Source organism: Trematomus bernacchii, unplaced genomic scaffold (genome assembly GCF_902827165.1).
Source record: "Trematomus bernacchii unplaced genomic scaffold, fTreBer1.1, whole genome shotgun sequence".
In the NCBI taxonomy this organism is placed as follows: Eukaryota; Metazoa; Chordata; class Actinopteri; order Perciformes; family Nototheniidae; genus Trematomus; species Trematomus bernacchii.
In genome coordinates, this window is record NW_022987616.1 from 3,273,232 (window position 1) to 3,298,313 (window position 25,082).

Consider the following 25,082-nt stretch of genomic DNA (forward strand, 5'->3'; position numbering starts at 1 on the left):
AAGTGGCTCAATGTCGCCATCTGCTGGACGTTTGGCGTGTGTACCACCGCAATGCACCAACACGGAACCTTTGTTTCCTTGTTGTTGTGGGGAGTAAAACACTGTTACACCCGTATTTTAGAGTTGTGTTGAAAGTTAGCATACGGCGTTTGAATAACAAGTAATGCAAGTGCCAGTAATTGTTGTCAGCCAATGCGTTTAACGTGTTTATGTATTAAGCTAGAGCTTCTAGTGTTTCATGAGTGAGTTAGCAAATGGCGCTAAAACATTTTTTGACGTTGACACCAATGTTAACTGCTTCTTTTCGCAGTAAAACATTTGGACAGGCGATAAAAACGAGTTTGTTTCCAGTTAAGTCCTACAGCAGTGCAACGGGAGGTGAACACTCAGAAACAGGTATGTGTGGAAACATGCAGTTACTCAACAATGTCAATGGGAGGCACCAGAGCCTGCAATAATATCAGTATAGATATTAGCACACTCAATTTCAACTACAGGTCTTTAAAGCAATATGTTATCTAAAACTACACAATTTAGAGCTTACTTATGGTATAATGTCCACACTTGTATAGTTAAACAGAGAGGCTTACATTTCCACTCCCCTGAACGCAACCTTAAAATGATAGATACTGAGGAACAAGCTCAGGTGTAATTAATTTACTTAATGAGGTCGTTAGTCCCACCTGTGGTTTTTCTGCCATTTTAAAACAATGGTTGCTTTCCTAACAAAGGTAGGTGTTATTGTTGTATATTGTATGATACATTTAATGTAGTATTAGTGTTTCATATATGTTATGTATCTACATTATTTATTATAATTGTTAGTTTTTTGTTTTTGGAGGAAGTGAAATATTGTGACATGTTGAATTGTTGAATGTAGTATATTCAAGCCCCCACTCATCAAGAACAATTGTTCAATAAATCAATATAGGGAAAGCAGTTTATTCGAATTTTTTTTTTTTTAAAAGGCGAAACCAAATAATTATTGTCTTTCTTTTGCTTCTATGAATGCCTTAACTACATTTTCAAAATAGTTGAGAACACGTTTTAAATTGACGAAATAGTTCGGTGCTAATTTTGCTAATAAGTTACATTGTTTTTTTCTTTAAACAATTATTCGACTAACATGTTATCTGCTCTGCCCTCCAATGCATGTTGCTTAAACTTGGTGCTAAAGTATAACTGTAATGTTAAAAAAGCAAAACGACCCTACACACAGGTAGTAAACATGGTTCCACTGCTTTGCACACAATACACTGTGATAATTAGTTCGAGGTGTAGCAGAGTAGAAAGGCCTGCCTGAGACAAATTGCCTTTTCCCTCTCCATCACTTCACTGGCTTTTGTTTAGCGGTCCATTCTTCTAGAATAGCAGTGTGAGCGAGGTTAATGCGTTTTGTAGCTTTGTTCCTTTGGTTGACAGTTAGATTCCCTCGGAGGAGCCTAAACAATGTCAGGTCAAATGCCTGCTGCAACCTCAAGCCACAGCCACTGGCAAACTCACACACACACTTACAGTATAAACACACACTGAGACAGAGCGAGAGCCAAGGTCTTCACATCAATCCAGACCATCTCTTCTCATTGTTTCACTGCCTGTCAGAGATATCTGTCCACATAAACCAATTTACATTCCATCTGCATGCCTCCTACAGTGGACGTTAAACCTTTTATGTCTCTGGGTCTGAGTGTTGTGGTCCATGTTGGTCTGTGTCTCTGCATCTTTCTCATTCTTTGTCATCAGTTGCGGGACAGACCGTGGTCACAGAGCGCAGAGGGGCTGTGGTTTCCGTGGCAATAAACCGTCCCGAGGTGCGTAATGCGGTGAACCAGGAGACGGCGAGGCGTCTGCTGGAGGAGCTGGAGGCCTTCGACCGGGACCCAGACTTAAACGTGGCTGTCCTGCATGGGAAAGGTAAGATATTGTAAGAAAGGAAGGATGAAACAGTTGCAGTTTCTTACTCGGAGGTACTTGACTTCACAGATAACTTACAGACATGCTACAGAGGGGTTCATCTTGTTGATCTTCAAGGGTTTCTTATCCCTTCCTGTATTTATTTGAACCTAATTCTTTAAGATTTCAGATCCACAAATGGTCAGAGGTTTTCGGTATATCATGACACTCGAGAGCCTTACACCTGCAAGTAATAGTTTTGGTAAAATATGCTTATTTCCTTAAATGCAAAGCGTTTGACGAGATGATCGAACACCTTGTTAAGTCCACATTTCAAACTACTGCCAGCAACGAGTTAGCTTACCTTAGCAGAAGGACTGGAATCATTGTAAAATAACAGCTTCTTGCCAGCTAGCAGAACGTCTAAACCTCACTGCTTCTTATATCTCGTTTGTTCTAAAAACAAGTTGTGGTTTAATGGAGTATTACATGCCGGACAGTATTTCTTGGGCAGGAGCAGTCACTTCCTGGAGTCTCCGCTGATTGTTTGGCAACATTGCAGTGATGACAATCCTCATACTTTAGCCTCACATTGACCGTGTGGTATTGATCTAATCACATGGGGCAAGGAAAGTGAAAAAGCATATTTTCTAAAACTATGTCTAAAGAGAAAATTAGGGAACGGAAGTTATTGTTTTTTACATTAGAGAATTTGTTTTTGCCAAAATGTATTTCACCTAACTTCCTGGTTTTATAAGTGAAGGAAACCAGACTTTTAACCCCTTTTTAGAATATTCTTTTTGTCAAGTCAAACTTTATTATCAAACCAGCGGAAATGTTGTTGCAGCCCGGTATACTAGCACATCCATGGGCCAAAAATACTTTCAAACCAGAGGGGGAGAACATTGTGGCTCATGTTCTGACGCAGTTATGGAAAGTCACAGGATTGTCACTGAAGCTTCTCAGCTCTTCATCTCTTCCTCTCCTCAGCCTTCAAACCTTCCCTGCGTCACATTCTTCCTCTGCGTCTTTTTTTCCAGCCTTTTCTCCTTGAAGTCCTTAGATCTAACCGAAGTGCCGAAGTGACCAAACAGAGTGCACACACACAAAAAACACACACACCTGCGAGGTGGCCTGCACTGTGTCAGCCGCCCAGAGCCAGTATCATGCCAGGGCTCCTAATACCTCTCAAAATAATCATCACACACACTGAATGACCTCCTTCCCCCAGTGGAAATAATGTCTTCAACCTGGATCAACCTGCTGTATGAAGTGCACCGTGGTCTACAGAGACAAGTATATACTTTGTTTGGTACTTCAGAGGTTGGAGCCTCTCCAGATGACGGCTGCAGGGTGCCACTAGTCTCAGCTGTGAACAGAAAACAGTGTGGGGGTTGGAGAGTAATTAGCTCGTGTTAAATGGGTTAGCAATGAGCTGCACATTAGGTCTCTCCAGCTAAAAGGGCTCTTCTGTGATTCCCACTATGTCTGTAATGTGCTTTTAATCGTCTCCCCACACATTCCTGTCAGCAGGTTGTCCTGTGTTGCAGCTCCACTATAACCAGGAGACTGACCTTCAGAGGTGATTAGCCGTCTGTCTGTGCTATAAGATGACAAGCAGGGAGGTTCTATTTTGGCTATACCCTCTGAAAACATAAGGGATCCATTTTGTTCAAATTAGCGCCAACACAATCACACTCTCGGCTCTCGTTTTTCAGTGTCGATATGTTTTTTTTAACCCGTGAAATTAAGAGTAATTGCTTTCTGCAGGTTTTTCTGAATATGCTGGCACATATTTGGAGTGTTTGGGATTTGGATTTCAGTAGGCGTTAGTGGTCAGGTACGATCAGAAGTCAAGCTAGCTGCGTCACTACGGCACATGTTCATCTGAAGTGAGAGGAAGCCAATATTGTGTTGTCTGTAAAGCATCACTAGTCTCATAAAACACATTGAATCTAACATCTTTTAGAGGTCAAAGAAATGAAAAACCGCAACATGCATGTAGTTGTATTGGACGTCCATTTGAGAAATACAATCAAATCTCTTAGTATTAGAGAACAGGACATTTGAAAATTGAAATGAAAACATTTATATATTTAATATTTGCATACTATTATCTAAATAACCACTTCAATGCAGGCTTTTTACTTTTAACAGGTGTTTTTAACAGTTACAATGATCCGTTCTATTCAACATTTAGAGCCTGAAACTGAAGCGGCTTAATATAATTCAGCTATCACTCATTTCAAGTAACTACTTTTATTTGGAAATGTGTGTGTCATGCTTTTTTAAAATATATTTTGGATAAAACAATCTTGAACCCATATAACAACAGCCTCGTTTCACAATCATTGCCCATATATCTCTGTTTGGCCCCTCAGTTCATTCACAAACCTCCTTCAAAGTGTAAATGATGCTTTAAGATCTTCCATGGAGCTCTTCACAGCTCCTGCTCTTTCTTTCTCTCGATCAAGGTTTATGGAGCCGTGTCACATCGCTGCTCCCATAAACAGCTTGACGCACAGTTTTTCTATAATTGCCCTGTGTTGACCCACAGCTGTAATCAAAGCTCCCAGTCGATGGGTGTCGCTGGCACATGTGTTCGTTATAATCATTTTCATTACTGCAACATTACGGAGATTGTACGAGTCTGCCTGAGACTGTGACATAGTGTTTGTAGGCCTCATGGGTAATGTTGTAATTACCACATGAGTCCAACGGAAGAGGCTGTGGTCGGAGTATGTTAGTCTTCCATTAATGAGGATATTGTGTATGTGCACATGTGTTAGAGCACATGCGTGATTTGTGACTATGCATTGGATTTGGCCTCTTTAGGGAAGAGAAGCTTTTGTGTGCCAGCCTGCCAAAAGCAAGCAGCTATCCAAATTGCAGCCCGCGGACTCCAGCTCAACTTGTTGTTTTTTTTCATCCTCATCATTTTCCCTTCCTCTCTGACTTTCCATCTGCCATACTTTGTAATTTTGTGGTCTCCTCCAGGAGGGAATTTCTGCGCTGGTTATGATCTGAAAGAGCTGGCCAATCACACAGCCTCCCTCAAATTGGAGCAAGATGTCACCAAGGGTCCCGGTCCGATGGTGAGCGCTGTTTGTGTGTGTGTGTGCTAGTCAGGGTTACATCTATATTTCCTTACACTCTTACAGGAGGGCTCGTGTTTTTCCATAAAATATATAAAACCAGAAAATGTGATGACTAATGATTGTGAATACCTTTAAGAGTTTGTGCAGACAGGTAGAGGTGAAAATTGTGGTTTGGGAAATGCCTCCATATCTACAGCTGTGTGTGTGCAGAAAGTCCTCATCTCCAGCACACTGCTATCACTTGCTGCAGCCTTGATTGCATGTACAGTCTTTGGGATGGAGAGGACCTCCTGTGCAGAAAATGATAGCGCTGGATCCCTCACAGAGTACACAGGGCTTCATTTGTTCAGCAACAGCCAGAACTCAGATCATTTGTTACTCCTTTGTTTGACAGTTTGGAATCTAGAATTTTTTTAGTATATAAACCATGGAAATCCGAGAGGTCCAAAAGCATCAAATAAAAGAAAACATGCCTTCATATATATAGATGGTTCAAATATACCTTACAGTGTATATTTTCTACAGGAAGCAGTGTTAACAAGGTGTATTCCTCCTCTACAGTGTGTGTTTTGATGGACTAATCTGTTATTTTCCTCCAGGGTCCGTCCCGCCTGCAGCTGTCGAAGCCGCTGATAGCAGCCGTCAGTGGCTTCGCGGTGGCTGGAGGCCTGGAGCTGGCTCTGCTGGCAGACCTGAGGCTGGTGGAGGAGAGCGCCGTCATGGGGGTGTTCTGTCGCAGGTTTGGTAAGTCTGCCACCTCACGCTACTGCGGACCCTACTGCTGCTACTATACTGCACTGATCTTCTATAAGCAGTTGTGGTGGTTGGACAATAGTACTACTTTTTTGTTCATAACATTTATTCACGGTAGTTTCACTGAACGCAGCAGCATCTTTTTAAGAACGCCTTCTGGCATAGACACAGTTACACGCATACAAACCCAAAAGCTGATCAATACAACCGCAGTGTGATCTGTTTGCCCCTGAGAAGCTACACTGGATCTGCTGAGGGGTTTAGGGACTTGCTTAAGGGCAACTCACTGGTGATAATGAAGGATGTGCAAGCACTGCTTTTTCACTTTTTATGTTGCTTGTCCAGCATGAAGTCCCTCAGGTCACAAGCCTGCTTCAGTCAGTTTTCAACTATAAATACATGTGTCTATTGCTGCAGGCTCCTGTACTAGTAGGACCATTTCACTACTACTGTCTCAGATTTAATTTTTTAGCAAATATTACTTCTTAAAATCTCTCAATTCTTTTGGGATATTTTTCTCTTTAAAAAAACGTATTGAAAACATAAACTTGTCAGGAAAATTATAATTGCTATACATCCACAACTACTTAAATACATCTCTCTACTTGTCTACTCAGTACCTCTTTCATTTATTGTATTGGTTTATTTTAATTGTGGAAATGATAATTCCACATTATTAAATACACCTAGAACATATATCAAGCCTTATCACAACATGACTCACTGAATAAACTCATACACTCTTACAGTATACATTGTTGCTCAACTTCTTCCACTATTACTACTATCACTGTAGTAACGGGCATAGTGCCCCCCCCATTCTCTGTTTTGCTGCTCCTTAAGCCTTTGTGTATCTGCTCATATAATTATATCTGTCCATGAAAATATCGTTGTGTTTTTCTTTGCATGCATCATCTGTCTCCTAATGCCAGGAAGTCGACGCTGTTTCTATTTTCTGACTTCGTTACTCCGTCCTCTGTTATCAGCCTAGCCTTCTTGTTTGTGTGCGAGCGCGGCGTCGTCGTGCAATAACACCGGTGACCGTGACCTTTTGGCATCGCGGCCCCAGTCTGCTGGGCAGTCTTGATAAGTAGGAGAGGAAGCGACCCACTGCCAGCTTTCCACTGCGGGGCCGAACAGGGCTCGCATATTATTTATGTGTCACAATTTCCTCATAAACAACATTTTCTTTTCCTCGCAGCTTACTGGCATGGCCTGCCCGCTGACTCGGCTATAGTTTCAAAAGAACAAGTAGTACTTTGCATCTTCTGCTGTAAACACTTCAAGCTAATCCTGATCCCAGGACGTCGTGGCTGACTTCACTTTGTAAAAGTAGCTTGTGTTGGACTGTTGCTCATTGCTTTAGCCATGGTTCTGGAGGGTTTAAAATACAACCATGGTGTTTATAAATAAAACTGTTGTACTATAATTTACTGGCAGTTCTAGATTTAGAGTGTAAACATGCAGGGCTTATCTTCTCAGGCCTGTAATTTACAGGAGAGCATCCTAGCAGTGCCCCTGTCTGTCTGTCTGTCTGTCTGTCTGTCTGTCTGTCTGTCTGTCTGTCTGTCTGTCTGCAGAGTCGCTCCTCAGTGTAGGAGCTGTTTGACTATATCTAAGACAAATATGTTTGTATTTATAAAAATTATGAATAAATACTTTTGGTGACAGTCCTGAGATGCTGGTATTATAACAGCACTTGTAAAAAAGATTCAAAATATAACCAGCTTTATTTATTACAATGCTTCCCCCTATACATTCTTTGTTACCTGCTGTTTATGTTTACAGCATCTTAGCTCTTTGCCAGAAACCAAAAGAGAAGCAGGAATACACCAGGATTGCAGATAACAGTTCAGATTAGTTGACACTGGAGAAGATGTATAGTGACAAACTTCTTTTAACAGATTTAAGGACCTCAGTCTAAACTCTGCATGTCCCATTAGGGAGCCTGCACTTCTTCCATCAGCTTAAAACTATGTTTGGGAGGCAGAAATTAGCGTTACTGTGGTTTCAACACATTAAGTTGCACATTTCCTCCCAGTCATTAATTCTCTGCCTGTTGATTGCCACATATCTTTTGGCTTGTTTGTCAACACATTTGACTCGTTTCCCCCAGCTTAGTTGAAACCGCTGTGGTTTTTCAGATGTGCATTGAGCAGAGTGAGTATAACTTAGACTGCTGGTTTTCAGCATTTTTATACACATACACTACATAGCTGTATGATACACAACCATCACCTTCCTGAAGCTGTAGTTAGTGAAGTCTCAATACTTGTGTTGATGAGGAAACATTTACCAGATTGAATGAAGGCTGCATTCCACAATGAGACAATATACATAAGACCTAAAGTAAGTTTGGAAAAAACATATTAACAGTGGAAATAAAGTGCATTTTGCAAACATTAATCAATTGAAAAACCGAACTTCCCTCCCCATTTACATCAAAAGTAGCACTGCTCTGTGGGTAGCACAGTTTATTTAAAGATGCCGTGTTTCTTACAGATTGTTTCCTTTTAATGGTTGAATTCTGTAACCGTTTTGGGGTCGGACACAGATGGCAGCAGCCGGAGGGAATCCCTGGTGGCTTTGGAGTCAAAAAACCCAGAGGCTCTCTGCACCGCTCTGATGTGGGCCAATAGCAACCAGAATGATCTGACAGCTTTCTGGCACGTGATTGGCTGCCGAACCTGCGGCTTCCTGTCTGGGGCCCCTCTGCCTCGCCGAGGAGGAAATGAGAAGGAGGAGATGGTTGCGTCACGGGAGTCTGGTATTAGTGTCTAGTGCTCGTTGGATTTTGAGAGACCTGAATGAAAAACCACCGTGCTTACCTAATTCCCTGATGTTATTCTGGTTCCTGAACCCAGAGGAACATTACAAAGCAAAAAAAATTGTTGGCACCGGAAAAGGAAACTTAAAATAGTTCACTAATACTTCATTCAAGGATCTTTCTTTGGTGGTGAGGCTAAATCAGGCGAGCATGGAGGTTGTCCAGGATTGTTAGGATAGCGCTCCTCTGATTTTCCAGTTTGAAGTCAACCGCCAAATAAAGACCCCTCAAGCAAGTACAGCAATAAGTCATAGCAGTGTGTCCATTTCTCTTCTTCTTCACAGTTATAAGTCCTGTCTCATACCTGGACGAGGGACAGACGTAGAGTGCCAAATAAGAAGAAGCCACATGTTGAATCGAAGTCAAACCTCCGTCCAAAGCTGACATACCATCGGCCAATTCAAACACCGCCGTGAGTTTGAAACTGAGTGACATAGTCCAGTGACTACATCGTCTCTCTTCAAAACCGACCTTTTGAAACGTTTTCATAAGGAGTGAATGGATAGAGCAGTTGTTTGTAGTGATAACATTTTAAGTGGATACACTGATGTGGACATTGTTTTGGACATTTACAAATGGCTTCATATTAATTTAAAGACAAATCATGGATAGAATAATTACAAACATTGTGCCTCACCTAAAGTTACTTGGGGACAGCCTGGGTTCATGATGTGGGATGTTTAAACTATGATGTAATTTTGTTCTGTCTTGTGATTTGATAGATCTGTTCTCCTGCCATTTTCCTGTTTTAAGGTGCTGTTTGCTGCCATGGTGGTCTCGTATGATGCTGCTCTGCAAACTAGAGAATGCACAGCCCTGGTATTCACTCAGTGGGCTAAATACATGAAATCAAGTTAACTGTGTGGCACTCGTGTTTGACCCAGCCCAGTGCAGCTATTTTCCTTAATTTTTTGTGAGGATTTCAAAGTAAGCTTCCGTTTGAAAGTCTGCTTTTTCCCCCTTTTATCCATTTAGTCTGGAATTGTCCGGAAATTGTTAATCCACATCAAACTTAATCGCATTACCCTCATCATGGGAGGTCATTGTAGTGGTTTTACTTTGATGTGGTGAGGATGCCAGCAGCACACGGGAACACCTCTGCACCGTGTTTCACACTCTTGTTCTCAGGTTATTAGAAGCTGTAGATGTCGGATGTGATCTCTCCTTTCGTAAGACTTGGCACGAAAATCGCGTAGTAAAAATTATACTGTTACGCTTTGGCTTCCTAATTTTACAAGACGTCAGCTACAGAGAAGCAAGGTTCAGCTGCTAGAGATTCAAGGTTTTGATTTGAAATACTGAGCAACGCTTGTCATTTTACAACAAGAATGGTTATGTTTGTACCAAAAACAGACCTGATCTGCAGCATTTATTGTTGCAGTTAAAACCCATCGATTAACCTCTTTCCCAGCCGCAGCAGTGAGGTATTGTTTTCATCTTGTGAGTCTGAGAATGTGTGTCATCGTGACAAAATGTGCTCCTGGAGACACCTACTCCAGCGAGAAAATAAGTGAAGCAGTTTTGAGTGGTTTGCCAGGTGTTTATATTTTTGTCTTAGATTTCAAAACTTCACAAGTATAACATTTAGATTAAAATGAAGGCCCCCGCTTAATGCCCCATCGTGTCTGTGCGTCACTGCTGGTTTCATCTCTTATCACAAGATTGTGTCTCATGTCTTTTGATACCAATTTAAGCACAGTTAAAAACCTTAACTTTAAAAAAAAGAAAAGGTAGTAATGTTTTTTTTTAGAAAGCCAGTGTGCATGTGTACTTAACTGTCCTATCAGAAGTGGTAGTAGTTATATCAGTTATAACATTTAATATTGAACGTTTGCGGTTCTGTGGGTTTGTTTGCATTTTTGCCTCTTGCTAAACGTGACTGAAGAATAGACAAATATTTTAAATAAAAGGAATGGAAACCAAAATACCTAATTTTCTAATTGAAACGATTTGTAGTGACTCATAGTATTCAAAAGAACTGAGCTGCTATCACAGAACAACACATTATATCCAACCCTGTAGCAACTAGATAAAACACAAGGTTCCTTCTTCCCCCCAGACCTCTCCAACACGTCAGTCAGATAAGCTGTGATGGCACTGTGATGCAGGAAGATAGCCACCTCTGATATCTAGTTATTAAACAATAGGCTTTGCTGACTCATGTTCAACCTTGTTAATAACAAGCCTTAGTCTTGACATTGGGCTTATCTACTTTAAAGTAAGGCAGAGGGCTCATTTCCAAATGTTCCGAGCATTACTGAAGAACAACAATGACAAATCCCCCCCAAAAAAACCTTACTGATTATCTAGCATCAGGATCACCGCCAGACATTTTCCTCTATGGATCTTAGAATAGGGGATCAGAAGCCACCGCTCCGCCTCAGCCATCTTCTTTCAAGCCAAACATGCCTTTTGAGTTAAAACTACTTCAATGAGTTGCTTCCAGCCTCTCAGCTCCCATTCATGTGGGACAAAGCGCAGGTCTCTGTAAATTCCCGCAAACAGGACACATCAGAGACGGGACTATCAGACGGAGAGGAGGGTGAGGGCTGGAGGTGCTGGAGACGAGTGCTGCGGATAAGAAGGGAGATCCTTCCGGTTGCTGATAGCGATGGTGCCAACAGACTGGAGGTCAACCTGGCTCTTTATCTATCCTTTTAGAGTCGGGCTCCGTCTTCCTCTCACTGTTTTAGATCCAGCCTCCTGTCTCCCGCTTCCTCTTTCTGGCTTTTGCTGTGATGGGTGATAGTGTTGGATCCAACACGTAGAAGCTCTTTGCACTAGTCATTGAGAAATAGAACAATGATTTCTAACCAGAGCTACAAGTGCTTTTGCAAATGCTTACGTGGCAAACAAAATGAAAAATTGTGATTTGGCAACTTTTATAGATATTAATGCATTTAAATTGAGTGCGAGACGGAGCTCCAAAACCCTGGAAACACTCTTCTTTTTCTAGTAGTTGTCCGATTCAATATTGAAAAGACCTTGAACCTCACACACAAGCCCAGACACACACCTGTGCAGCAAGGATCCATGCTATTCTTAAAATTAAATTGCAGCAAAAATAATTTGTCATTTATGTGGCATTTAATCGTCTCAAGGTGCTCAGCACAGAGAAAATGAGTAAAAATCTAGTTTATGGAGACAGGGTAACACCGTCCTCCCCCACATAATCACAATCTTCTGTCTTTCGGAGAACCATATGTGCCGACGGTTTGAGCCCCAACCAGGCCCCTGGAGAGGTCGCACTTGCATTAACACTGGTATTCCATGTATTCCGATTTAATTTATTTGAACGACACGGAGCAAGAGTCGAAGTCCCAGAGTATGAATAGAATCACAGTATTTCCACGACTCCCCACAGAATGAGAGAGGGCGGAGAAAAAAAAGAAAAGAAAGCTAGCATGATGATTTGGGGTTATGAAAACATGTCCGACACATGTGCTCTCAATAAGGGGCGGTCAAATAGAATCAGCGACTCTGAGGAATTAGGGAGTCGGGATCGTGGCGTGGAACTTGGGAGCCCCGAACAGTAGAACGCATGCCAGTTCCAGCTGGTGCTCTTTAGAAATTAGGACAGATGCCAGAAGCTTACTGTACCTCGCAGTGGACTCTCTCTGCTCTCGTTTCTCCCCCTCTCCCCCCATCCCTCTCTCTCTAGTGTAGACGGTAATAATGCAAATGTGTCCAGTGAGACTGAGAGTTAGGAGGAGTTGGAGTTTACGCACTCACTGAAAGAAAGCAGAGTTACAGTTGAGTAAAATTGTTTCTAAACTTTTTTCCCCTGACAGCTGTAACCTAGATTAATGCCAGCGATATATTATGTCTTTCCAAGTGTTTCTATGGCTGTTTTCACACGGTGACCTAAGCTAAATACACTGGCACAGTGCCTCACATTTCCTCTCACCTTTTACAGTTAAGAAATCCACATTTAGGTCTAAATGTAATTTATAGAAAACCTCCAATTCCACTTTCTGGACATTTTCTTTACTTGGGCAGCAATCTCCCAATGTGATTGAAAGTGTAGAATTGTAAAGTAAAAAAGATTGCAACTCAGTTATTTTCATCTTTAGACTGTCATTTTTTTCTGAATTATTGGTTCTTATTTATCAGATGTGGCAGAATTAAGCTGACCAATGAAATATCAGGTACACCACCTGATGTTTGATTTGCAGTGGGAGAGGACTTTTAGTATAAATATCAAAAATGCAAGAAAGAAAGACGTATTTCATACCATACTTCTTCTCTTTTTTTCCAGGAGTTCCCCTGATCGATGGAGGCACAGTGCGGCTCCCGCGTCTCATTGGACTGTCTCGAGCACTCGACTTGATTCTGACTGGCCGACCAATCGGAGCGCAGGAGGCACTCGCCTACGGATTGGCTAACAGAGTTGTTCCTGATGGCCAAGGTATTGGACCTGGTCTAGATTCTGTGTAATTTGTGCAGTCCCATGGATAGGGCTTGGTGTCGCACCTGAATATGTGAATATGTGTCAATCGCGACTATAGAAAATCTTTAGAAGATCTTAAACATTGGTATTGAATGCTTGGTCACATTCTTATTCTTTTGACTTCACCATATATATACTTTTTTATTTTTTATCATAACAACAAACGGAACAGGATCTTACCCAAATCCTCCCAACCAATCAGATTAATGAACAAGCTCTTCAAACCTGTGGACAATATCTCCCACTTCTTCACAGTTGATAAATGTATCTCCTTTCTGGCATTCTACCGAGCAAACATTGAGAATATCTACAACCTACTGCCCCCCCCAACCTCCTCATTCTCCCCCAACTCCCCTTCAGACCTCAACAAATCACTGCCTGGCATGAAGACTCCCACTTGCCCCTAGGACCCCATCCCCTCCACATTACTCACATCTCATCTCCCTGCTCTCTGCCCGCTCATGCTCTCTGTAATCATCTCCTCCCTGTCTGTCTCTGCCCCCCCTCCCGTCAAAAGGCCTCTGTCACACCTATCCTCAAAAAACCTGGCCTTGACCCTGAGATCCCAACAGATTCAAACCAATCTACAATCTCCCTTTTCTGCCTAATATACTTTAACGCACCTTCGCCTCCCAAGTCAAATCCCTCACTCCCCTCTTTTTAAACTGCACTCAAAACCCACTTCCTTAAAGCCTTTTGATATGGGACCCCACCCCTGCTTTGTTCATTGTTATTATTAATGGTGTATAAGCTGCAACTGCGGTTCCCTTCGCGGTTTATTCCTTTTAAAGTGCCTTTTAAGTACCTTTTTAAACTCTATAAAATAAAATGTATTATTATCATTGTAGTTAGTATTATAGGACATTTGTTGGCAAAAAGGAGCGATGTGAAGAGCAGATATTGGGGAGGCTGGAAGCCCTCCATCTGTCTGGGGGAAGTAGAAATCGTTATTCACTTTGAAGACATGTCGACACCACAGAAAAAAGTCCTGTGACACATTTTTATTCAGGAAACATAGTTTTTAAGAAACTCTATTGTAGTGAAGATCAGACAAATTCCTATATAACGTACTTATTTTCCAGATAATCTGTTTCATTATTTGGCTTAAAAAACAACTCTGCAGCCATAACTCAGCATTAGCACTGCTCTCCTCACTCATCCCAGCAGCAGTCTGAGGATTTAGCTGTGCATGCATTTCAATGCAGCATTTCCTGTATTAAATTAAAGCATGAACGCCCCCGTATCCTTAAAATCCCAAAAAAACCTTTCCATGTGCAAATCTTTGACTCCCCCCTACTCCCCTTAGACATTAAAAGAAGATTAGCTTAATTCTTTTAGGAAGTTCCTCTTCCCACATTCAAGCCTCGGTCTAATTGGCCTCTCTGAAGGATGATGATCTAGCGGGTTTAACATCAGAGGGAAGCTAAGAAGTAGCAGCTTATTAAAACACACACACACACACACACAGGGCATCAAAGTGTGGCATCATGATGCTTAGTTTTTCTCCATAAGACCGATGGGGATGTATTCCTGTGCTTCATGTTCGTGAGCAGCAACAGCAGGGAAACGCAGAATAGAAAGGCTGCTGCTGAGAGAAAGGGTTATTAACACATTGACCTGTATGGATTGTCCCATATTATGAATGCATTTCCTTGTATATGCTGTGTGTGTTAATCTGTGTCACTGTTGGACTGACTTCATGTAACCACAGCTTTGCAGGCAGCGCTGCAGTTAGCAGAAGAGATCAGCTGCTTCCCTCAGCAGTGTCTGCGGGCCGACCGCTCCTCAGCCGTCTACAGCTGCTACGACGCGCCCTCTTTCACTCAGGTACACGTGATATAAGAATATATATATATATATATATATATATATATATATATATATATATATATATATATATATATATATATATATTCTTTATTTAACCAGGTAAAAGACTCATTGAGATTAAAATCTCTTTTCCAAGAGTGACCTGGCCAAGAAGGTCAGCATGAACAAATATACAACAGATAAAACACAGACAAATACAGCTGTAAAACACAAATAAAATGGCACATTAGCCAGTCAATATGCAAAATAAAAGAAACTATTAAAAATCATTAAAACCTGACAAAATTTAAAACGACTTCAATTTTTGGATATACGAGCACTAACATCTACCAATGGTGTTGTGTTCTCTGTCACAATATACATTAGGATACCAATATTTCAGCTTTATATGACATACTGTACTGACACATTTACTTGTTTTTAAGCCTTTTCTGCATGGAGATGATTTATGATACATCTCACATATTGTACTGGTCATAGAAGTTAGTTTTACAATGGGTTTCATCTGTTTTGCTCTGTGTAGGCCATGCAGTATGAGATGGACCACGGAATTCCTGTCATCCAATCAGAAGCTGTCAGTGGGGCAGCCAGGTTCACGACGGGAACAGGAAGAGGAGGACAATTCTCCTAGGATTCAGTTTGAAGAGGCCTTGTGAATCTCAGGTGATCTCACACGACTCGCTGCTGCTCCACTGCTCTCCACAAATGTTGTACGTGTCTGATCAATGTTGTATTCAGATAGCGTGTTATCTTAGCATTCTTCCTACATTTCAAATATAGTGAGATGAAGTTGTGTGTATTTAAAATGTTTATCATACTACTATTTAGGTTCTCTGTTTCAACTGTGATCAATAAGCATAGAAAAAGCAAATAGATAAGACACAAAGGTAAAGTTAGTCTAACGTATGTACTTCTTAATAAAAAAATGTATAATATAGAAATATAAACATGTATTGTTAATATATCAAAGACACATTTTGAAAGGGAAAAGAGCTCCATGTACAGCACACACTGGTTTTAACTTTAATGTTCTTGATGCAAAACACAAAGGTATTTCTGTTTAACTAAAAGGTTGAACCAAGCTGTCATTTTTTTGTCCAGTCTGTTCCTCTGGTTTCTTGTGAACTATATGAATACACATACTTAAAGATGAGATCTTGCACCTTTTTTATTTTTTTCAAAGCAAATCATCAAGGAGAATCACTGAGATATCGTTATGTGCTGCGCGATGCAGCGCTTTAGGAAGTCTTTGACCACAAAACTAATCCAACACAAAAGAGTAAAAAGGCATCAAAAGCACAAAACCTGCAGCAGCTCGCCATTGTTCCTTTGAAAAAACACTTGATTACTGGGATAAGACTTGTGTTCACGAACGTGTGCGTGTGAGCAAGTAACCATAGCAATATACTGTAATTATTGCAGAAGATTCAGCACTTCTCGTCAGATCTGTCCCAGGTGTAAGCATTCCTTTTGGTGTGTGTGTGTGTGTGTGTGTGTGTGTGTGTGTGTGTGTGTGTGTGTGTGTGTGTGTGTGTGTGTGTGTGTGTGTGTGTGTGTGTGTGTGTGTGTGTGTGTGTGTGTGTGTGTGTGTGTGTGTGTGTGTGTGTGTGTGTGTGTGTGTGTGTGTGTGTGTGTGTGTGTGTGTGTGTGTGTGTGTGTGTGTGTGTGTGTGTGTGTGTGTGTGTGTGTGTGTGTGTGTGTGTGTGTGTGTGTGTGTGTGTGTGTGTGTGTGTGTGTGTGTGTGTGTGTGTGTGTGTGTGTGTGTGTGTGTGTGTGTGTGTGTGTGTGTGTGTGTGTGTGTGTGTGTGTGTGTGTGTGTGTGTGTGTGTGTGTGTGTGTGTGTGTGTGTGTGTGTGTGTGTGTGTGTGTCAAATCAAGAATCTCTGTGTGCGCAATTTTCTGTGAACTCTTTTCTGACCTTTTAATGCTCTTTAATAAAAAATGTCTCACAGGAAAGGGGAGAACTAAAACCAAGATGGATGTGTGTGTGAGTAAAAGAGATAGATACAGACAGACAAAGACCTCATTAGGTTTAGGAGGTGTCCTGTCTAGACAGTGTGATGACAGGACACAGAACCTCTGTTTAATGTTTCCTCCTCCTCCCTCGACTTCCAATTCACCCAACACACACACACATCACCTGCTCTGCCTCCGGGGATCCACACACACACACGGTTGCTTAATGTCAAGCAAAAATGTTAAGGACATATAGAAGTATTTAAGTGCTTTTTCTGTGACAAAAGCACTTTATCACAGGAATGTCGTGATAGCACTGAAGAGCACCAACGAAGAAGAAGCTGTGGATGTTTTTGTGCTAGCTTGTTTGTTTAATATGAGGCATGCCCAAAAGTTAATGCCCAATTATGCGTTTAAAACATGGATTTAGTGCTTTTTTTTGTCAATGTGAGTTGTTAAAGAATACTCTTTTTCTTTTTATAGTTTATCTGCAGAATTACAATTTCCCTCTGAGTTTGTGCCCAAAATGGAACTTGAGGAAACGAAACCATTCACTCTATATTTTGCCAATAGAAGAAGCTTGAACTCGTAACTGAATGTGTTATACATTAGGAATAATCTCTCATTAAAGTAAATGGGTGTTTTGAGTCCAAGAATAACTAAAGAATATGATCAATGACATCCTGGAGATGTCTTATTCTAGTTCGGCCTCTTCAGTTTCTGTTATTTTAGAGTTTAATCTGTCGCTTACCTCTCCAACACACACACGGGCAAACAGGTAAATGCATTATTCTTCCCAAAACTCTTTATCATCATCTTGTACTGACAGGATTTCTACTTGGTAGATAGGGAAAAAACGTTTTAAAATCTAAATCTCATCTGCTTTGCTACGCCCTACAAAATACTTGCCAGAATTTTTAATAAAAGCCTACATGTGTTTTAAATGAATGGACAAAAACATGCAAGACAACAGCTGTTCCTTTTTTTGACATGCTGTTCAGTTATTTATGTAAAGTTGCATGACATTTGGTTTTAGCTTTATGAGAGTGAGATGTTTATAGTTGGGGCTACCCGGCTGTGTGTGTCTGTGTGTTTGGTGCTGGTATGTGTAGCTTTGATGCTGGTTCTCACTCTTCACATGCAGATAAGATAGGCTCTGGCAGCAGCAGCAGTAGCAGAGACACCGAGAGATATGGACACCTTTGGACCTTATCACCAGGACCATCACTGTCTGAAGGGCCATGAAGACACAACACAGGTTAGGGTGAGAGGAATGATGGGAGGAGAAAGGGACATGAGCATTTCATGAAGAGGATTCTAGGACATATGTTCTCCCTTCTATTATAATTATTTTTAAACCTGTAGCATGCATGGTGTTTAACAGCAGGCATTTTACTAATTGTTGCAATCTGTTCATATTCAACAAAAGTAGTGACTTCAAGGTGCAGCCGCACTCCGCAGCTGGTTTAGATTTAAAATGTGATGTTATTCAATTAATTAGAATACTTAAGACCGTTTATTTCTATAGTGTTTAAAGGAGATTGGATCACTTCTCCGTGAGTTGCTGTGCGTAATTGCCTGCTGTTTCCAACTCCATCGTCAGGGGTCGTGCCTCAACTGGGCAACATTTATTCTGCTTCAGCGGACACGCACCTTCATTCTGGACGTGTGTGAAGATGTAATTCACGCCTCATTAAAGCTGAAGTCATTAAATTAGCCCACTTTATTGTAAATCACTTGAAATACTTCCTGTAAAGTGCAACTACAAAACCTTATGAAAAAAATGAAGTTATACCCAAATACTACTCATAAGGTGCAAAAGTAAATTGAGAAATATCCCAACTAGTTTTAACTATGTCTGAGAGGCTGTAAAATCATGTTAGAGGAACATTATAATGAATTAATGCAAAGGTATTTTATTAGAGTAGACTGGCTGTCATTCTGACGCGAACAAAATATGGAAATGTGATGTTAAGTTGTCCTTGTAGGCAGCTGAAGAGCTCCACCTCTGGCTCAGTGCGCGCGGAGTGGGCGGTTTCAGAACATACACACGTACGTACACGCGCGCACGCATAATATGGACTGCAACCTGCTGATTCCAGTTAGACTCTCATACAGCCTGTAGGAGCACCGTCACTGAGAACACTTCCACTATTAAAGGGCAACTCTAATCAGTGCGCAACATTGGAAACTTTTATATTTCGGAGTAAATAATCCTCTAAAGTGAAATGGCTTCTTTCAGAGGACTTATGTTGGTGAACTGTGTATCAAACGGTGTCTTTTAACCGACTAACCGGAGCGCTCAGAATAAAGTTTCTCATGGTGCATTTTATCCTGAGGCAGCACAGCGCGCTACGGGACTCAGAAATGAAAGCAGCAGCGACACTATTCTGCCCATTTCTCTTTAGGAAGTATTTCAAATGGCTTGATTCACGAGTCTTCCCTCGCTTTTGATCTGTGGCTGCGACAGATAACCGCGCGCTTCGGACGGACTTTGGTTACCATTACGCCTATATTTCACATTTGGATAAGCGACTGAAGCTCCAAGCCAGACACACTTGGGACTCGGGACAGCACCGCGGGACTACACGATGAGCAGCTGCTGGCTTGCCTTGGTCGGATTGTGGTGGAGCGCTTGTTACTGCATGTTCCTGGTCTCGGGGAGTAATTATTCACTGGATGGAAACAACGAGGTGCACCAGGGTTTCATCCACCGGCGGCTGCGGACGCACGAGAAGAGGGAGATGCAGAAGGAGATCCTGTCCATCCTCGGGCTGCCGCACAGACCGAGACCGCATCTGTCACACGGGAAGTACAACTCCGCTCCACTTTTCATGTTGGACTTATACAACACCATATATAACGAAGAGAAAAGCCAGGTGGAAGGCATGCTGGACCGATACCAGTCCATGCGAACCACCCAGAGTCCTCCTCTGGCCACATATCAAGAAACTGCCTTTCTAAACGATGCAGATATGGTGATGAGCTTCGTAAATCTAGGTGAGTTCCTTGAAACTATTTTTACTTTAACTTTTTTTTGGTGCTTAATAAGGCTCTCAATGTTTTTTTATTGGTCAAGTTGTTAGACAGATACATTCAATATTAAAATCTACATTTTCCAAATTAAATTAAGCCTGAACAGGTGTTTGGCACAAGCAAGATTAAAGTGCAGGCTCACTATAGGAACAATATTATTACGACAAAAGTTGTAAATAATGGGATGAAGGCGCATGAATACGGCTCCTGCTTCTCTTAACATCGTTTTTTTTTCACCTGTGCCCTTTGAAACCAAACTTACATTTTATTCCAAACACGGGACACTATCACACCAGACGCACAGTACGCACGTTCAGTAAGGGATCCAGAACTTGCTCATTGCGTGAACCACACAGGCTCCCTCTTCTCCTCTCTGCCTAAAATCTGATGAGGCTTGTATTGTTTAGGAGTGATTTATTGTTACACGTCGTCCTCTCTCCGGGTAGATTGGCCCTCCTCGGCTCATTTAGAGGACTGACATTCTGTGGTCAGTGTTCCTGTTCAATCTACTCCATGATTTATGTGTTCGCGGGAAAAATAGACCTATCCTCAACAAAACATCAACCACCACCGCTGGTATTTGTATATAGGCGCTATTCCTGCTGTTGACCTCCAGCTCAGAGAGCTGCGGTTTCTGTGCGTAAACTGCGTCGCATTGTTTGTGTTACCCAAACTGATTTGTCTTTAATTAGCTCCAGTGACGATAAAGAGGGACACTTTAATCATAACGAGTTTGGAACATAAAAGCCAAAAGGCCTTCCTTCCATTAGCAGCTCCAGTGTTTACTGGGAGACTCTAAACAGAGCGCCTGAAGATAAACAGAGGCGCTGCCAGAGTCAGGCTCTGCTGGACAAGGAGGCTTAAATCCAGATGGATTGTCATTCTTCTTGGGAACTAAGGGCATTGTCATGATCTGGCCATGAGAACAGTGAGGATGTTTCACTGCTGAAGAATGCAGTTTTCTATTACTCAGGCTCCTATTGAAACAGGAAATCCTTCACATATTTTATCCCTCACCTTTATAAACAATTTAACAGTGTCTCAGTACCACACATGAAGAGGAACATTAATATTTGGAGGAAGAAAAGACAAATGGTTCTCTACTTATTGGTCCTGTGAGTATTGGTGTTGCAACATGCAGTGATGAAAACCAGATACTCAGACGGAAGGAGGCAGAGGCTTTGGTCTCAAATATCGAAGCCCCTCTGTTGGCTTCTGTGTGGGAGTGTGATGGTGGCGGCGTGGTGTTTGTGTGTCTGTGGTTTTGGTATTCCTGTGCTGTGTCAGTTTGGGTTTATACTGCGTTGTTGCACATCTGGCTCTCCACTTTGATTAATAGCGTCCTGTGCATCTTTTGACGATTCCCTCAGATTTCTGCGGTGACCAGGGATTAGGTTGCCATCTCCTCCAGCCGTACACAGAGTCCTAACCGCCCTGGAGGAGGGACGGCTTCCTCCCTGAATGTGATTGTAATTAATGTTGGACTGGCCAAGGCTTTCCATCTGCTTTGCAAATAAAGCCTTGCACGACTACCGTGTGTCATCGCCATCAGATTAGTTTTTAATGCGTCTCCTGCTCGATTGGAGCGGTTTGTGCGGATCGACTAAAAGAAAGCTACAGTAGAAAAAGGCCAGAAGCCCTCCTGGGTGGTCCTCTTGTTTTTAAAACCAGCCTAAAAATCTGGATATCATGTGTGGCCAAAGTGAAACTACAAATTAGAATCAAGATAAATGAAAGGAAGCCAAACGAAGAAGCCAAACAATCTGTCTGAAACGATTTGAAAAATATGGGGCAGGATGAACAGACTGCATACAGCAGGCACCTTACCTGCGTAATCTGTGTTTGTGAAGCCAAAGCAAAGAAGAATGCAGCAGCTCCGTTCACAATGATGATCTCATTTAAAACGTCTCACAGTTTTACATCGGCAAATCCTCCCTGTGTTGTAGATGTGAGAATTTTCAACTTTAAAACTGACCCACGGCAAATAAAACGATGACAGTGATTTAAGTTTCGGCGTGAACTGATGTCTTTCACAGCCAGCTGCAGCAGTAGCACAGATAGAGAGCTCATTTTCTGAGGGGATTCCCTTGGGGTTCGGACAGATTTAAGAGCCCCTGTGTTACATCCAGTCTCAAGTGCTCTCTGCGAACCATATGCCTCTTTCCCCCCCCCTCTGTATGATTCATGAAGACCTCTTGTTCAGGCATCCATTCTCCTTAGCTTTCATCGCTTGTTCAGAATGACCCATTGAAAAGGAGCAAGTGGTGGAAAACTTCACATCGGGGCACGAGAAGCATATTTTCCAGTTCCTTTTTTTATCTTCTTTCCTATAAAAGCACCTTCATCACTGTTTGCCTTGCGGACGTCCTGCTTTCCACTGAGGTCTATTGAAGTGACACTGTGTGCTGAATGACTCATGCTGTCTGACACACTGCAGCTCCAAACATGTCCTGTTGCACTGCAGGGTCCCCTCGTAATGGCAGCGGTCACTGTTAGAAGTTTTAGACCTCTAGCAGTGCTATGGAGTGTTTTTTCTATGAGTCCCTGTTTTGATTATCTCTACATACGCCACGTGAGTGATGCCATACGCATTCCTGTCAATGGTTTCACACTATTCCACTGATAAACAGGTTGCGGTAATTTTCCGAGATCTGTGCGACTAGCAAAAGCCACAGGAAGACTGCAAGGTATAAACATGGATGTAAACAATACAGGGTTTACATTTTGGGAATTCTGCTTTGTGAGAAATTAAATGAAAAGCGTGTGTTTTCATGAGAAACACTGGATGTATACATCTTTTGGTTGTTTACAAGAAATCTTGTAAAGAAGACTGTGTGCAGTTTTAAGTACAACTGCATCTTTTTTTATATTTATATTTGGTGAGAACTCCAGTTAAAACATCTTTAGTGGAAAAAGGATGACCTATCCTCTTTGCCAGTTGCCAGTCTCTGGTCACAGACCTATAAATCTCTCACAAGGTAATATATTGCTGAGTGAGTGGGCAGACACTGCAAATATTGGTAAGGTGCATCCCAGTGGAAAACAAATAAATGACTTCATTACTCTCTCAATTAATGAGAGTTGACATATTGCTGAAAAAATATCTACCGCCACCGCGAGGGCTATAATAACCAGCAAGGGAAAATGTGCTATTCCTATCAGGCCTGGTTCTTGTGGTTGTGTCAAGGATGCACAGAAATGGCTTCGGTTTCACGGGTCAGAGAACAGGAACTCAAAATGTTGTTCCTGTGTCATCTGCATTTAACTGTGACGAGTTTGCTTGCTGCTGCTCTCCAATGCCAGCCAGAGAGACAGGTGTGGAGGCCTCCCTGAGCCTGGCTCAAGCTCACATTGCTCGTTGGCTCTCATTTAAATCCATTCATTATTTAAAGTCAATCTTTATTCTACTGTTCATGCAGATTTAAATACCTTTCATGATTAACAGGTGTCCTTGTGTTTTTGTCTTGGTTTTCCCAGGCTGTATGCATTACTATGGGTGTCTACTCCAATCAATAACATGGGTTTTATAGACCTGAAGCTGTTTGTTAATGACTTAAAAGCCTTTTCAAGTTTGCAATTTATATATAAATCTAACCGTGACTACAATTTAGCTGTGTTGACTATGATCAAGACAAAATGTTTGTTTGTTTTAACAGCCCCTCACTTCGTACTCACTCATACAGATCATTCAGTAGCTGAACTAACCAGGGATCAGAAACGCTTTAAGTTACGAAGAGAATGGCGGCTGATTTAAGGGTCACTTCAGTTGTTGTAATCACAGTCAACAGGTGCTTTCCACACAGAGAATTACATTTTAAGCCGTCCCAAATGCTTTTTTTGTTACCAGAAAGCCAAAAAAAACATTTCAAAACTGCTCCAGTGTCTTAAAGGTTAATCACACATGCCTTCTCTAGCTCAAATATTATACGATTATGTTATGCTTTCTTTCACTTGTCTGTCATCACTGCTGCTCTCCTTTTCTTATTCTCTTGTCTGTCTCTGCACACCTCATTGCATAGCTATAGCTGAGCTGTCACTACAGCTCTTACCTAAGTCAACAGCCAAGCTTTCTACTAGCCTACCTCCCACACGTTAAAGGCAAACAAGCCAGAGAGCCTTAAGAAGTGGGTTTTCAGGAGATTAGCCGGGTCCAGACAGCCCTGGGCTTATTCTGAAAAGAAGTGCCCTTATTAAGCGGCTGTTTTCCCTGTCTTATGATGCATGGCTGCATTTCTCAGCGCCTTAGCTCAGGTAAGCCACTTCCTTTGCTGCAAGACGTGTCCCAAAGCCCCAGCATGATCAAATAATTAGTCGGCCTCCATCAAAGAGTCAGTTGTTTGATGCAGAAGGGAGCTTTGGAAAAATGTCACTAAACCGCTTTAAAACACTTCCTGTAAAGATTTGGAGAACAGAACAGAGGACCACCCGTCACTTCGCCTCAACTTTCAGCATATCGTAAACAATATTAGCAAGAAGTTAAGTGAGGAATTCAAGATATGCTGCAGCGGAATAAAGCAACTTTTCAGAGACATAAACTTGGCAATTGAAACCCACTTGCGATGGTGAGAAAAATGATATTAACAAACTGCAAACCTGTGTTTGTTTTCATCTGTTTACAGAATCAGATATTTCACTGCCGCTACAAGCACACTTGAACTTGCAGTGATGTTCAAGAACGGCCCAAGATATACAAATAATTCTGCTTATTGGGTTACAGTGTTTTAAAGTGCTTCCTTTTTCTCCTGTTTTGATTGTATTGGTTGTCAAGCCTTTTGGCAAAACACACAGTGTTGATGGTGGAAACATCTCCGGTTAACCTGATTATGCATTTTCCAGTCCAGCTTCATGTCTGCCGTAAAAGACGAGGTGTTACAAGACAACTCTATTGTCCATCTTAGTTTTCGCCACAGACCTTACATTGTGTACGAGTGTGTATATCCTTGGCAGCTAGCTTTTTTTGTGGGTGTGTATACATAGATGGAGATGTACACACACAGTGTTGGTCCACCCTAGGGTCAGAAAATAACCATTTATAAGAGAGCATTCCATTTACACTTGAAGTCATCTCTGTCACACACCCTGCTCTTAACACCCCGCTACGCACACACACACGCATCACTCCTCCACCCCAGCGCCCACCCACCCTGATGATATCTCTCCCTCTCACGCCATAACTCCCTGACTTGACGAGATGGCAGCAGAGATTGGTGCTAAGAACAGAGATTACACCTCTTGCCTT

General features: G+C 41.8%; 2 protein-coding genes across 3 annotated transcripts in view; both read left to right on the forward strand.

Moving 5' to 3' along the window:
* The first annotated feature begins 1 nt into the window (after nucleotide 1).
* On the forward strand, nucleotides 2-15,932 carry zgc:101569 (uncharacterized protein LOC449822 homolog). Of its 2 annotated transcripts, none has more exons than XM_034132517.1 (7): nucleotides 2-396; nucleotides 1,744-1,914; nucleotides 4,891-4,988; nucleotides 5,591-5,735; nucleotides 12,830-12,979; nucleotides 14,741-14,848; nucleotides 15,375-15,932. In XM_034132517.1, the coding sequence occupies exons 1-7, from the start codon at nucleotides 255-257 to the stop codon at nucleotides 15,386-15,388; spliced, it is 828 nt and encodes a 275-aa protein (XP_033988408.1). In that variant the 5' UTR covers nucleotides 2-254; the 3' UTR covers nucleotides 15,389-15,932. The 2 variants fall into 2 exon arrangements, with proteins under 2 accessions (XP_033988408.1, XP_033988407.1); XM_034132516.1 differs by having other exon boundaries at nucleotides 3-396; nucleotides 14,733-14,848.
* Nucleotides 15,933-18,931: 2,999 nt separating this feature from the next.
* bmp6 (bone morphogenetic protein 6) overlaps nucleotides 18,932-25,082 on the forward strand; it is a 39,088-nt gene continuing 32,937 nt past the window's right edge. Inside the window, exon 1 of the mRNA XM_034132487.1 lies at nucleotides 18,932-19,807. Coding sequence (XP_033988378.1) covers nucleotides 19,399-19,807 — 409 coding nt within the window. The 5' untranslated portion in view covers nucleotides 18,932-19,398. The remainder of the gene's footprint in view (nucleotides 19,808-25,082) is intronic.